Here is a 16,197-nt window from a genome sequence, read left to right on the forward strand (position 1 = left end):
AAATTTTTTTATTTTTTTTTCTAAATTAAAAAAAATTCTTGTACTCAAAGGTGATGGAACGCCAATTATTTTAAAAAATTAATAAATTGTGTGTTAAGGTGGCTCATATGGAAAAATTTTGTTTTTAATTTTTGTTAATTAGTCGTTAGTAACTAGACTTTATTTTTTTTCTTAACTTTTTTTTGGCATGCGTTATATGCATAATATAAGCCCATAGATAGTTTATTGGCTTGTTCTCTCTTCATCATCGCAACAACATTGTTAGTCTTTTCTTTATAATAAAATTTTGTAATGTTATCACTCAAAAAAAAAAAAAATTACGCACTTTTTAAATTTACTGAAGTAAAAGAAAACTGAAAAGCTCCTCAGTCCTCATTCCGAGAAACAGCTTTTTTTACAACAACGACAATTTTTATTTTATTCAAAATTCAAAAAATTATGAGTTGGAACAATATATTTTATTTTTATTAAATTTATCTAATTTGAATAATTTGACGAACTATACTCAATGTCATGTAAAAAAGGTGGCTTTGTGTGCAACAGACATGACAATTTAAGAGACTTTTTAACTGTTTGCCTAACTAGGGTTTGAACTGATAATCAAGCGGAGCCGCATTTAATTCCGTTGACAAATGAAAAATTTCATCTAAAAACTACTATTACAAGCGACGAAGCAGAGATGGATATGAAAGCAAAATGGTTTTAGAGGAAGGGAGAAACTGCATTTTTCGATATTAGAGTAACGCAATAAATTCCAAGTCTTCCAAAAAACAACCAACAAAGCAGATATTTCGTTGTCACGAAGAAGCGAAAAAACGTGAGTATTTAGAACGAGTTTTATAAGTTGAGCACGGTACATTCAAACCATTGATTTTTGGGATAAATAGTGGACTCGGAGGCGAATGTAAACGCTTCACGACACTACTTGAACATAAAATGTTCGTAAAGAATGGTGAAAGGTACGGAACAGTTATAAATTGGTTAAGGACACGTCTCTCAATGGAGATTACGCGAGCCCCCCTGTTCTGCCTAAGAGGCTCACGAACTCCATTTAGGCACTACCACACTGATGATGTTGGTTAAGAAAATGACTTGTATTTATAAAGTGTCATTATGTAAATACGTTTAAATGAAGGAAAAAAAAGTTCGAAAAATATATCGAAAAGCACGCAAAACGCACGCAAAAACAAAATAAAATATGGCGGTTTTCCGTACAGGACTGAGGTGTTTTCAATCTAGTTTTGCTTCAGGAAATCTACAAGTGCCTTTAAAATATATGCGTAATACATATGCATCTGTTGAAAAAGTGACTCACACTGGACAGGTAAAAATAATGTGTTTTGTTGAATAACGTTTTTTTGTTGTTGTTGAATAACAATTGAACAAAGTAAGCAATAATTTAGAGTATTTTTTTTTTTTTTTTAAATTTGTTTAAATTGTAACTTTGTAACTAACATAAAACTTTAGAAATTTATACTTTTATCAATTATGAGTTTATGTTAATATAAATCTTTGGCAAAGTCTTTTAATTAATTCAAATCAAAACTTAGATTAACAAATTTAAAACTATAAAATGAACTTCGTATGATTTTATCTTTGTTTTTAGTTTTTGTAATATATATTTTTTCACCAAAAAAGAGTTTAACAATGCCATTAGTTTTTTTAAACTGCAGGAAAAGTGTTCTACCTTGAAAGGTTCGAGCTTTTAATTTTAATCACAGCAATTATTTAGAAGTTTATCAATTTTGTTTTAGTCGAGATGAATTTTTATTTTAATAACTTAAGTGATTAAAAGAGTATTTCTAAATTCAAACATACTTTAACAGATTATTTTTTATACAAGTAATACCTGTTTTTGTCAAGTGTAACTTTTTAGAATAGGTTGTTGTTTTATGATTTTTTAACCTTATCCATCACATCTATGTTAGTACTGTGCTTTACTTGTTTCTTCGTGCAGTAGCTTTCTTTATCAAGTTTAGAGTTATAGAAAAAAGTGTTAAAATAGGAAAAATAAAATGAGAAGCCTTTTTGACTGTATTTCCTTTAGTCTTGGTAAGTAATTTTTTTTATATATATAAAGTGCAGTTTTTGTGAAAATTCAAATCACAAACCTTGTTAAACAAGGCACTGTGCAGAAAAACAGGTTAAGTGCTGTACTTTCATAGCCGTGTGGTGGACTAAAGCCATAATATTGGTGAAACTGGAACAAATCTGTTATAAAAGCTTTATAATTACCTCCTGCAATATCAAAGATTTAGTAGGAGGTAATTTTAATTTTGTATTTGTATTGAATTTTTATGGATTTTCAATGTTACCAACAATATGTATATTGCAGTAGCTATTTTTATTTTTTAAATTTTTTAATAAGAAAGTCATAGTTAATAAAAAAACCTACATTTAAGTTAAAACGCAGATTTTACTTTTTATCAATGATAAACTAAAATACAAACTAAAAAAATATGTAAAATTTAAAAAATTACGTTATGTTTATTTAGAAATATGATGAAGATGATTGGAAGAAAGTTCGTTTTATAGATGGTATAAAGCTGGTATGTATATCTTCCAAAAAATTTTAATGCTTAGTAAGGCTAGAAAGAAATTAGATATTAACTTATATATTTTTGTTCTGTATTTTTATGTTTAAATGAGTTAATAAAAGTTCAAAGCTTCTGAAAATTCTTTGAAGTATTTGCACTCAATTCTTTTTTTTTTTTACTTTCCACTATCTAATTATAGGGAAAGGGTCAAATAGTTAGGGGGTAGACACAACAGTAAAAAAATCATAGATTGGGGTGTTGTAATTGTTGGGGTGGGTGGAGAAAAATTAGTGTTGATTGGGGAAGGGGGTCATTAGATTGGGGGAGGGGGTTAGAAGTTGTAATTTTTCTTTTTAATTTTTTCTTTAAAATTATTGAAAAAAATTAATTTTTACTCATTTATTATTTATAAGCGACGACGTGGCTTTCTGCCATGCCTTTGAGTTTTTAAGCTGGAAAAAAGGTGTCAACTTATTCGATGATGCTGACACTTTAATTAGGTTTTTATGTTTCTCACTGTGAACATGGGACTCCAAATCATGCAAGGATGCAGATCCTGAAAGTCCACTCTCAGTTAATCAAGATTTAAAACTTGTTAAAAAACTCTTTCTCAAGATTAAAAGGCCTTGTTGTCTTGACTTGATGGAGGGATTATTAAAAACTGCTGGAAGGCAATTGCTAAAAGAATCTATGTAATGTTTACTACTGAAATACATAGTTTTATATAGATAAATAGATGTATTTTTTGCATGTATAATTTTGTTTTTTCCGGGAGGGGGGAGTTAATTGTTAGAGAGGTTAGATGTTTGGAAAAAAATTCTTTGTTTGGGGGTAGTAATTAATTGAAATCAAGAAGATTTTGGAAAAAAATCTTCTTGATCCACACCCCACACCCCCCTACAATAAGGTGGGATGGATTAGTTATTTTTAAAAAAAAGATTTAATTATTTAAAACTCTATGAAGCACTTGCGCTTTTAGCTCAAATGTTTCATAGAGTTTTCATTAGTATTTTATTAGGGTCAGCATGTAGTAATGCTGACCCTATTTCCAAGGGCTGACCTAAAAGTCAAATCTTATGTCAGCAAATTTTTGCCAACCTCATTTCTATGTTGTTATGATGAAATCTTTGTGTTAAATTTTATGATGACCTGATGCTGACCAAAAAAATATCAGACGACAATAAATTGCCAACCTTAAACTATTTTTAACAATTTTAAATAACAATTTAATTTTAACAATTGTTAAAATCAACACTCAAAAATTTTGAAAATTTATATATTTACGGAAACCTTTTTTTTTTTTAACCATTTAACTTTTCCTGATAAAATGATTTTAGCATAACTAAAATACTGTCTGTGTACATAAAATCTGCACAGCATACTGCTTTAAAACGAAACCTGCATGTTAGTAAAAAATTTTATTTAAATCTTTTTTTGTACTGTAAACTATCACCTAATGTATTAAAAGCAAAACATACTAAATAAAATATCACATTTTTGGTCAAGATTTCACATTCTTAGTCCAGATTTGCGAAGTACCTAAGTTTAATTGCACTAGATTGATTCATAAAAGTCAACTAAATTAACTAACCTAATTATTTAAAATTATAATTATAATGAAGAACTGTAAAAAAATAGAGTTTAGTTTGGGTGAGGTTAATAGATAACTTAAAAAATTAATAGATACTTCTCACATGTTTAATCATGATGGAGCATAGTTTGTTTGCTGGAAAGTATGACAGAGTGACAGTTGCCATCAAATGATCTATGAGAACAGTGATTCAATCACTAGTGATTGTAATACAATTATTATTCACCTATTTGTGTCTTGTGCTGGAGATGTAGTTATTTGCCATGTGACACTAAAATGAACAGGAATAACCATCAAAATCACTAAAATCAACTGCAGCTCAAAAGCTTCAATGTCAAAAGATGGGCAAGATCAATTTGGATTTTTTTAAATACATTAATAGAAAATTAACATTTAAGAGGTCTGTGGTAATACAAACAAATTACTTTTTTAAAATATTGTCATACAAATTTGTCTTTTTGTTAATCTACCAACAAAAAAGTATAAAAGTTGATCATTCAACTATAAAGAGAGAGAGTCAAAGCCAACAAAAAGAAACTTTAATTAAGGCAGCAATTGTTATTATTACAGAGTTTAGTCTAAATAGCAACTTGGTGTTAAGCAATAAATTTGAGCAAGCAAGGTGATGTATAGCAACTGTTGGACAAAATGTCCCAATTATTTAACCCCTTTTATTGTATTTAGAACAGGTTTTTATGATTAAAACAAAAAAAGAAAATGCATATTGAGTTATCTATGATCTTAAGGGTTATCATATGATGATGGTTTGCTACTGTATTCAATACTTACTAAAAAAAAAAATTTTAATAATTCAAGTTATTTTTAAATTACGTGTTTATAAAATAAATAAAACCAATGATTTTTTGATTGAACCAATCATTTTTTCAATCATCGTTTTTTAGATATTTCAAACCTAAGTCTCTCTATTTGAGTACAGGAAACTAGGGGGAAAATAATAAAAAATTAAATGCTTAATATACACACATACACACTAATGTCTGGATTAAAATCGGCATTTTAAAGTTCAAGTAAACTATACTTATATTGTGCAATTCAAATTTGCAGAAGTTAATAATGTAATGTTACACTTGTTAATAATACAAACCTGTGTGATTTATAAATATACTATTTTATGTTAAATATATTATTGTGTGTTTCAGGTGAATGATAATATTGCTGCCAAACTTATAGATGAGATACCACCTAAAGAAGTTTCGCAAAGAGTAATTTCTTGTGATGGTGGTATGTGTTTTTCATAATAATTTTTCTATATTTTGTTTTATTATGTTATATTTTTATATTATTCATTAATGGTAATAAAACTTTTTAATTTTTTAGTTAAGGGAAGAAGTTTAGTGATGTGTTGAAAAAAAACCTTTCTCCACTAGTTGCCACTACTTTTTTTAATTTTATTTTCCTAGAAACAATTGAAATCAGAGTTTTGCACTAATAGGTGTTAACAAAATAAAATGAAAAAAGTTTGAAAGCTTTTTAGAGTATTGTGTGAATTTTGAAAATTAATGAAAAATTTCAAATGATTAATGCATGTGAATGACAAAAAAAAATTCATTTAATGTGACAACCAATTGGTAACACATTTTGTGTTCAAATTAAGGAAATTTGTGAAAAAATAAGAATAATCATAATTATTCTTGTTAAAATTGAAAAAAGAATTTATCTAAAGAGAAACCTTTTTTTTATTGAAGTTTACGTAGTCCATTATTTTCTAGAGATATAATAACATATGTCAGTTCTGTATAAGAACACGCTTATTAAACAGAATCAGCAATTTCTTTTGAAAGATAAGCTATTTATTTGCACTTTACTAATCAACTTGTGCTTTAGTAATTGATCAAAAAGGTTTTAAAAGTACAAAACTCTAAGCTTAAACAACAAACATTTTCTGATTTTTTTTTATTAGTATTGAGAAATATTTAAAATGTAAAAACAAATAAAATAAATTATCAAGTTCTAAATAAAATAAAGTACAAAGTTTTCAAGAAGTTTTTTCAAAAGTTACTGACAAGTTACATAAGATTTTCTTTTCTTGCTCTGAATGTTTAACAGGTTATCCCGTTATTGCAATAAGGTGGTGTATTTTTAATAATGAGTCAACACATTTTTTATATCCTAATTCTTTTAAGCCCTTCCGGCTGGAAATTTTTGATTTTGAGCAGTAAGTTTAGTATGTTGGACACTGTAACTCGTTTGTTTAAATAACTATTTGTGGTAGTATTTTGAAATCAATGGTCGACACTGTTACTATTAAATCCTTTTTCAAAAAGTAACTATTATGACCTAAAATTCCTGGCTTGAAAATCAAGCCACCCAAAGTTAGTTACAAACCTAAATCTTTGTTGAGTTTAGTGTCTTATATTGCTATTAGAATAATCTACATTTCCTGCTTCTATTTGTAAGTTAGTAGAGTTTTTTTTAATTACAGTAGCTAGTTTTACTCACCGTTGATTGTGCGTAGCTTTTAACTGTGACAACATCCTTGTCCTTTCTATCGATATCTAAATCAATTTTTTTACCATTGTTATTAGTTAAAGGATTATTTCTATGGTTGTTTAATTATTCTGTATAACTATTTTTATTCTCACATTTATCTCTTTATCAACTATCATTTTCTCACTTTAAGGTATTCGTAGGTACTAATTATCTAGAATTTAATACAAGTAGGTATTATATATATAAGCTTAGAAGATCATATTCTTTTTGTTTTTTTATTTATAATTTTTATGCTTTATTTATATTTCTAGCTTTTTTTATTTTATATTACTCTGCTATACATTCAACTTTGAATATAAAGCAAATTGATTTGGTAAAAGATTACTACATCTGTCCAACAACATATGTAGTCCAAAATAACCTGTACATTTTTGTCCAAGATCATCTGTATTTTTTTTTTTTTTTTTTTGACTCCAACAACATCTGTCCAATATCATCTGGAAATTTAATGACCCCTAACAACATCAAGATGTTGTTAGGGGTCATTGAAGATGTAACTACATCTGGTAATTTCTCAGTATAACTCTTTCTAACAACAGTCATTGTTAGGAAGATGTAACTACATCTGGTAGTTTCTCTTCAAGTTCAATAACATCTGGAAAAATTTCCTCCAGATGTAATTACATCTGAAAAATATTTTATATTTAACTACGTCTGGGTAAAGTAATGCATTTATATTTATTATTTTTCCAGATGTAACTACATCTGAAAAAAGCCATATATGAAACTACATCTGGTTAAAATAATACATTATTATTTAATAGTTTCATAAAATCTTGTAGTTATATTTAATATAATGGAAAAGATGTAACTACATCTGTAGAGTTCACACATGTAGTTGTACACATGTAGTTATTCTTAACATAATTGAAAAGATGTAGCTACATCTTTAAAATTTCCAGATGTAGTTGCACTGATGTGATTATACTTAGATAATTAAAAAGATGTAAGTATATGATTACTACAGTAAGTATATGATTACTACTACTGTAGTAATCATATACTTACTACTATATATGTACTATATATGATTACTATATATACTAGTACTATATGTACTATATATGATTACTATATATACTTACTACTATATATGTACTATATATGATTACTTTATATACTAGTATATGATTACTACTACTGTAGTAATCATATACTTTTTACTAGAGCCCTGCGAATCACTATTTTTCATTTCGAATCGAATCACGATTTAAAGCAGCTCTCTATTCGCAAATCGAATTAAATCATGATTCCAATAAGCATTTTGAGGAAATCTAAGTTTAACTAAAACATAGATATCCTCAAAATGATGATTTGATTTGAGATTCGACTCGATTTGTAAATCAATGCCTGATTCGATTCGATGCCATAAAAGGTGATTTGCAGGGCTCTACTTTTTACACAGATTAACATCTGTGTATGATTACTACAGACACCAATGAAATTTGCTGGACAAATGTTATTATATCTTTACAGATGTTGTTAAACAGATGTGGTTATACATCATTATATTTGCAGATGTTGTTGGACAGATGTTATTAGACAGCAAAAACTGATGTTGTTTTCTTGACACATTAATTTTTTTTGTTGTTTTTGCTTGTGGTTGTTGCTTATATAAACTTTTTTACTTTTAAGAATATTGTGCTTTTAATTTTAACGTTTTAAATTTTGATTGAGCTTATACTTTTACATTACTGCGCAACTTTAATAATGTAGCAACCTGATTTTATTTTGTGTCGTTGTTTTTGCTTGTAGTTGTTGCTTAAATAGACATTTTACGAATATTGTGCTTTTAATTTTAACGTTTTAAATTTTGATTGAGCTTAAAGAAACAAGAGGTAAAGAAAGAAAAATAATTTTTTGTAAAAATAAAAAGTAATTTTTAACTTCGTAATGTTGTTAGGCTGCTTGAGTTTGTGTTGCTTTTGAATTAGCATTTTTTAATTGTTTGATAAACCAGGATCCGTATTAATAAAGATTCTTAATGTTAACCAAACAAGATGAATATTTCAGTTATAGATTTATTATTCTAAATCCTAATATATTTTATAGAATATATGATAGGAATCAAGCGAAAAATTATTTTTACCATTTTAATACATATTGAATTATTTTGTAGGAGGTGGTGCGTTAGGACATCCAAAGGTGTTCATTAACTTGGTGAGTCGCCTTGTTAATTTTTTTTAACATTTTGATAGTTTACTATAATCTAATCAGTATACTTTTACATAGGACAAACCTGGAGCTCATGCGTGTGGCTATTGTGGTTTAAGATTTAAAAAGAAAGAACACCATTAATTATCCTTCTTAAGTGTTTAGTAAATATGCATCGATTGCTGTTGATATGGTTAACGCTTACAGTTTTTGCTAAAATAACTATTTTACCGTGTTAAAAAAAATTTGTAAAGTTTTTATTTGAGCACTTTTTATAAAAATCGGGCAGAATAAAATTATCGATTTTTAAATTTGAATCGATGAACAAATTTAAATGATAAAACGACTTCAATTTTTGTTCAAAAAATAATTGAACGTCGCTCAAAAAGTTATACTATATACCCCATCGATTATAGTATTTATATTAAAATTGATTCTGAATTTATTTATTTTTTAACTTGTTTTTTTTTAGTTTAATGCCCTATCAATTTTATGCTAATCTATAGATAGCCTGAATCTAATAAAATGAATTTTATTAAATACTGTCTTGTATAAAATATGATTTGTTGGATTATTTCTACCCAGGTAACACAAAACGTTAGAGAACGTTCATAGAACATGCTTAATTGTTTGCAACGTTCGTCGAACGTACTTGAACGTTTTGTGTTAGCTATGTATATGTACATTCTATGTAAGTAAATAATGTATATTAAATATGAAAGTACTCCTTTAAAAATAAGTAGTCATCAAATTTTATTTATAACCAAATAATAGTTTCAATACATCGTATATGTGAAAATAAAATGTTTGAAAGTAATTTAGTTATTCTTGCAGATATCTAATCAAATTTTGACATTTTGCTTCAGTGATCTTTAAAAGTAAAAGATAAAGATATGCACGATACGTAAAGGTATGTTACAATTGAATCGGTGAAAAGAAGAACAGTACTACTCTAATAAATTCATTTTGAGATAATCAATGTTTAAGCTTTAAACAGTTATAGTTTGTAAACTATTTATCAAAAGTTACTTTATGGCAAAAAATAATGAAAGAAAGATCGAATCGTATTATTTTTGTAGTACATAGAGAAATCGACATAGGATGAATGAAATTATGAAAAAAGTTGCAAATAACAAAAAATGGACTAGTACTGTTCTTCTCACCAATTTAATTATAACACAATTCACCAAAAATGCTTCTTTAAAGTTAATTTTTATCGATTTAGTGGTGCTGAATTTGAAAATTTAGTCGAGTTTTTCTATCACGCACCGTATTACACAATTCAGAACTGAATAGTAAAGCTGATGGAAGTGATTATCTGGACTACTATCACAGGCATTAGTGCGAAGGGTAGTGGTCCTCTGGTCAGTCGTAGCAAAGTATGGAACCTGCAAATCATGATGAATTTATCATGATTAACATGAATTCTTTCCGTGACATCTCCGGTTTGTCAAGTACACTAGTTTACTTGCTATAACAGTATACACTACTTTTAATGCTATAACAGCCGTATCCATAGGGCAATTCTTACTCCGAACTTTTATTTCATATATTTTATCCAGTATATTTATGCTTTAATTGCACAGTTATATATAGTTTATATTGTTTTATTGGTTAATTTGATTTTATTATTATTATTATCTTTGATATTCTAAAGGGCCTTCATAATATAATCGTATGATCTTCTGGAAGTTCTGCCGATTGTAATAAAGCTATTCTGTAATTGTAATTTTTTATTGAAGGTAAATAATTTAAAAAAAAACTTCTTTCAGAGCGTCGATGCATTTTTTGCTTAGCAAAAATCGAGCTGCATGTCTGAAATATTTTTCCGTAAAGTTTTGACTTTATAGTAAATACTGTTGAAGAAAACTATATTTATCAAACACGTAGTGAAATAGCAAGTTATCGAGAAGATCATGCATAAAAATTTCAATTTGAAATATGTTGATGATGGTTAAATATTTGTTGGTAATAGATGGATGGTTTCTGAAGTTTCAGCGAGTGGGATAAAAAATGGCCGCAATAATGTTCTTTTTTTCATCCTCCACAATGCAAAGTATTGTTGAAACATTCCAGGTGTTTTGGAAACCAATGGATGAATAATTGAACTAAATTTTTATATATTTTTAGTCGCTGTTTGGTTTTCAACAGAACCTTGTGTTACCTAGTTGAGATAATTAGCTCAGTATAGTATGTAAATTACCAGCTTTCTTTTTTCCTCATTAAAATCTGCAACCTATGGATACTTCCAGACATGTAGTAAACGACCGGGGTTAATATTTGACCGGGGGCCAGGTTTGATAAAATATAGCCGGGACCTGGGTCGGATTTGTGATCGGGGCTGCATAAATATTTATACATTCTTAAGTACAATTTTTTTTTTTTTAATTCATATTGTATTTTGTATATTTATGCATATATAAACAACATGATCAATCATCATTACCATCATCGCCATCATCATTATTGTCATCATTATCAACAGCAGCAGCAGGCTTCAGCTCAGCAGCAGCTCCTCTTTCTTTAATGATGCTCAAACAAGCTATTATCTCTATTTATCTTGCTTGGCTTCTTATTCAACAAGTTGCATCTTTTTACTGTATCTGTCCCTATTTATTAAATACCGGCATAAATATACGCCAGAATTTAATAAATAGTAAATATAAGTATAAAATTGTTATATATAAATAATTATAATTATAAATATAATTTTTTTCTAGCCCCGGCTATCAACCCCTGCTAAATCATATAATTTTGCCGAAATGGACGAAAAACTATTAAAAAAATTAAATTCTTCATTAAAGCTCAAAAAATAAATTGAAACTTGTTCATTAACGGGCAAATCAATTGGGCATCATGGTGTAAAATTGTGAATCCTTCACGCTAAGCTTACAAAGAGTTACATAAGTCCTATAAAATTTCGTTGGCAAATTTTTATAGAGAATGATATTTAATTAAAATTTTTTAGGGCTGCGGAAATTAACGATTAATTAATTGATTAATCGCTAATTTATTTAATCGATTAAAATTTCTTTAATCAGTAATATTTCGATTAATTTTTGCCGGTTTTCCGTTACTTTTTTTTTTTTTTTTTTTTTTTTTTGCCGTACGTATATATATTTACTAGTTTCGTAATTTATAATAGTAATATTTACAAGTTTCCTTAGTCAAAATATATAAACGAGATTATAATTATAATTAAAATAGTACAGACAGGACTTCAAGAAGATCGTACTGATCTTATCACGAAGCCCTTACAAGTGAATAATATATATTATGTTCAATATAGGTAATATATTATATATTAAGTACAACTAGTTGTATTAAAACTACTCGAATATTAAAGTTAACTTTAATATTCTTCAATTAGAATAAACTCAAGATTACCTGTTTCTCTTGTATTATATTTATTACCGTTATTTATAAAGAAATTAATTGTGTAGTGGTATGGTACTTGGCCTAATTTAAATTTTAGCATGAACAATATATTTTGATATCTGTTAATTTGATAAATGTTAAGCATAAAAATTTATAAAAAAAATATATCGTTTTCATATAAATCATTCGCAAAGAAGTTATTTTCAGTTTTAAAAGTTTTAAAAACGTCTAAACGCAACTTTTCAAAATCAATTGTTTCAAAGTCATTAGCCATGACGAAAAAGAGTATTAAATTTAGAATTTTTCGATAGAATTCGATAAATATAAAATTAATTTTGAAAGCGCGTATCTTGAAAATCTCGACTAAAAATTTTGTCATATTTTAAAATACTTACTGACCTGGGAACATTATCTTACATTTCTATATCCGTTTCTAAAGTAAACAAAGTTTGTTTTGCAAATATGGCTGCGGCAACTAATGAAAGCAACGTTTCTGTCAAACATTTAACTGGAAAGTTAAGCAAGCATTTTGTTTTCAAGTTGAATGCTGATGGTAAAGTAGACGAAGGTGATAAAATATACTGCGTTCACTGCAATAAACAGTTTGCTTTCCGTGGCTCAAACACATCGCTGACTTATCACCTTCAGCACAAGCATCCTCTGAAATATCAACAGGTTGTCGACAGTGAACGTAAGATGACCCCTCATATAAAATCAATCACCAATTTATTTACGTGTCAGTCAAACAACCCTGTCAGTGAAAAGGTCTCAGCCGACCTGAAGGTGGCAATAGCTCATTGGATTGCCAGTTCTGGACGTCCAACAGCAATTGTAGAAGATGCTGGACTAGAGGCGGTGCTTCGTATTGCCCTTCAAAACCAGACTTATACTTTGCCTAGTCGCCGTACAATCGACACTGTCATTAGAGAAATGTACAATGAGAAGTTGAATGAGCACAAGAAAGCTCTAGAATGCATTCATAGTATTGCTCTAACTACTGACTCCACCAACAATGAATCGTACTGTGGGATAACAGGTCATTGGATTGATTCTGAGTGGAAACTGACGTCTGTCGCTTTAGCTTGCATAAATGTTGAAGAAAGGCACACTGCTGATAATGTTGCCAATTTCTATGAAGAGTTTGCCGCAACGTGGAACATTGCTGAAAAAATTAGCTGTATCGTAACGGACAGTGCACGAAATATGGTTGCTGCTATAGGACGGACGGATTACAGCCATATACCGTGTATTGTACACTGTCTTCAACTGAGCATACTAGCAGGTTTGAAAGCAGCTGATTCATCTCCTATTCTGGCTAAATGTCGACACCTAGTTGGACATTTTAAGCGCAGTTCAAGGAATACATCAGAGCTAAAGGCCAGCCAAGCCATTACCTCTAACAGGTCTGACGATGTGAAGTTTCACAAATTGCAGCAGGATGTAGCTACGCGGTGGAACAGTACCTACCTAATGTTAGCCAGATTGCTGGAAGTGAAAGATGCCATTAAGCAGTATCATATTGACCATCCCGAGAATTACACTGGAGATAAACTAAGGGAGTTGGACTGGGAGAAAATGTCAAAATTTGTCTCGGTATTGGGTCCACTTGCAGATGCTACTGAGTATATTGGTAGTGAACAGTATGCTACATGTTCGGCTGTACTTCCGTTAGAAGCATTTTTGCGCAGACTTCTGCGGGTTAATGATGACGATCCAGGGTATATAGCACGTTTCAAATCTGCAACACTAAATGACTTCTCAGATCGCATTGAAAACATTGATGCATTGCCAACGTTGCAAATGGCTGTGGCATTAGACCCACGTTACAAGAAACTCGGCTGTCTCTCAAGAGAGAAACGTGAAGCAGTTTGGACAATACTTTCTAATGCATTTCGGGTGTACTGTAACCAAAGGCAGAGAGCTGAACGTGAAACTACTACCAGCACTGGCGAGGCATCAGAACCTGTGCGTAAGAAACTGAAACTTACTCTGTTGGTCAGCGACTCGGAATCGCAATCCTCATCAGATGAATCACAAACAGTACATGGCTTACTGGCTGAGCTTACACGATATCAAGAAGAAGGTGTAATTCCAGAAACTGAGAATCCCCTCATGTGGTGGCAACTGAACAGGCATCGTTACCCTAACCTGAGCAGTTTTGTGCAGACAATTCTGTGTGTACCTGCCACTTCTGTTCCTTGTGAAAGACTGTTTAGTTCGTCAGGGTACATTGTCAACAAACTGCGATCTTGTCTACTTCCAGAAAACGTTAACGTCCTCGTTTGTTTACGTGACTGGCTAAAGTGATGCCTACTTGTACTTGTCAATTAAACTGAATACAGTATAGCAGGCATTAAGTGTCTTGTTTGTTAACGTTTGTGAATACTGTAGTTAGTTAACGTTTACCGATAACAACTTCACCTCACTAGTGGTGAAAAGCAGGTTATTCTGACGACTTCAGAATTAATCGAAATTAATCGATTAAAATTTTAGACGATTAATCGAACAAAAAAAAATTAATCAGTACCAGCCCTAAAATTTTTCTTAAATGAATTTGAGGAATTACCAAATAAAGAAGAGTTTAAAATAATATAGATAAAAATATTATCCAGCATTTCTTTCTTTTAGTGGTGATTAAGTTACTGGACCACTGTCGATCCCAATGTAGTTGAGACAATCACACTAACAAATGTTCTGTAAAGTTTAGATTGCTTGTGAGAAGCAAAAACTTGTAAAGATTTCATCTTATTAGAAATTCATTCGATATAACTTTCACCGTTGTACTGACAGTAAAAGTTATTGTGGAATTTTTTACTCTTTACTTTACTTGAGTAATATGCGGAGTACAGTCAGCTGTAATGGAATAATATATCATTTTCTTTGCGTGCAATATCATTTCTGCCTTCACTTTTTTATACATTAGATCTATTAATTCGTTTTAATTGTTTTTTGCGCAGAAGTAATCTAAAATATCGCTCTTTATAACTAATGGCGAGTGCTTTTGCATAACAGGATCAAGTTTAGATAACAGCTGTATCAAGTCCAAGAACTTTTCATTATTTGCCGAATATAGTTTATCGGAAGGACTTCTTAACAGCATATTTTCTTAAATAAAGTGTGATGTGTTATCTTAACCCACGGTCATTACGAGCAAATGCTGGGAGATCACTGCAAAAGTTAAGGCCATTTTAAAATCAATGAACCGTTTTTTTTTGAAGGCCATTCTATCATTCATTTTTTAGGTTATCTTAAATCAAAGATATGTTGTAATTACATTTAATTTCAAAAAACAGTCTGACTTATTTATATTAATTGATTATAAACGAAAGTGAACGATTTTTTTGCGTAAAGTTTTAAAATACGAAGTGATTTAAAATGTGATATACAACACGATGGGAACAACTGATGTGTTTTCAAATTGATTTTTTTATCTTCGCTTTCGGAACATGAATTAAAAAAAAAAATTTTAATAATTGTTCTACAGCATTTTAATTTACGTTATAATGATATTTATAATGTTATAATCCTTTGAAAAAATTTTTAAAGGTTGTTTTAAAGATGCTTATTGAATTTAATCAAATTTTTTTCGTATTCAAAACAATTCACGTATCAGTATAGCGGGCGAAATAAGTGTAATAAGTATGTGAGACCTAATAAATGACTCAAAAATTTTAAAATAATGGTATTAATTCTTGGAAACGAGTGTATCCGTTTTAGAAGCTTCGTTTCAACAGAAATTGAACGCTTTGTTCCAACAGAAGTTGAACGTTTGAACAGAAAGTAAACGCTATGGAAGTGAATCAGGTTCGTAACGTTTACCTTCCAACTTGAATCAGGTTCTCTAATTTAAATCATTCGCTCCAAGAATCTCGAGTCTGCATTTTAAAACGCCGGTGTTATAGTGCGAATGTTTTTCAGTACCACCACTTCAAACTGTTTTGGAGAGCGGTTATTTAACGCACTAAAGTGGATCAAGAACGCTCCACGTTCGAAAATTGGACAGGATAGATTGTTTACACTTTCGAT

The 16,197-nt window shown here is 29.5% G+C and overlaps 2 protein-coding genes across 2 annotated transcripts; both read left to right on the forward strand.

Annotated features, from left to right (window-relative positions):
* The first annotated feature begins 1,164 nt into the window (after positions 1-1,164).
* LOC100209914 (NADH dehydrogenase [ubiquinone] iron-sulfur protein 6, mitochondrial) lies at positions 1,165-9,089 on the forward strand. The gene is made up of 5 exons (XM_065818960.1): positions 1,165-1,324; positions 2,496-2,549; positions 5,289-5,370; positions 8,759-8,799; positions 8,872-9,089. Exons 1-5 carry the CDS (start codon positions 1,199-1,201, stop codon positions 8,935-8,937), a joined length of 369 nt encoding a protein of 122 aa, XP_065675032.1. The 5' UTR covers positions 1,165-1,198; the 3' UTR covers positions 8,938-9,089.
* A 3,544-nt stretch (positions 9,090-12,633) lies between these two features.
* LOC136092004 (E3 SUMO-protein ligase ZBED1-like) lies at positions 12,634-14,478 on the forward strand. The gene has a single exon (XM_065819725.1). The coding sequence runs from the start codon at positions 12,634-12,636 to the stop codon at positions 14,476-14,478; it is 1,845 nt and encodes a 614-aa protein (XP_065675797.1).
* Positions 14,479-16,197: the final 1,719 nt, after the last annotated feature.

The sequence above is a fragment of the Hydra vulgaris genome, chromosome 15, assembly GCF_038396675.1.
Source record: "Hydra vulgaris chromosome 15, alternate assembly HydraT2T_AEP".
NCBI classification, from domain to species: Eukaryota; Metazoa; Cnidaria; class Hydrozoa; order Anthoathecata; family Hydridae; genus Hydra; species Hydra vulgaris.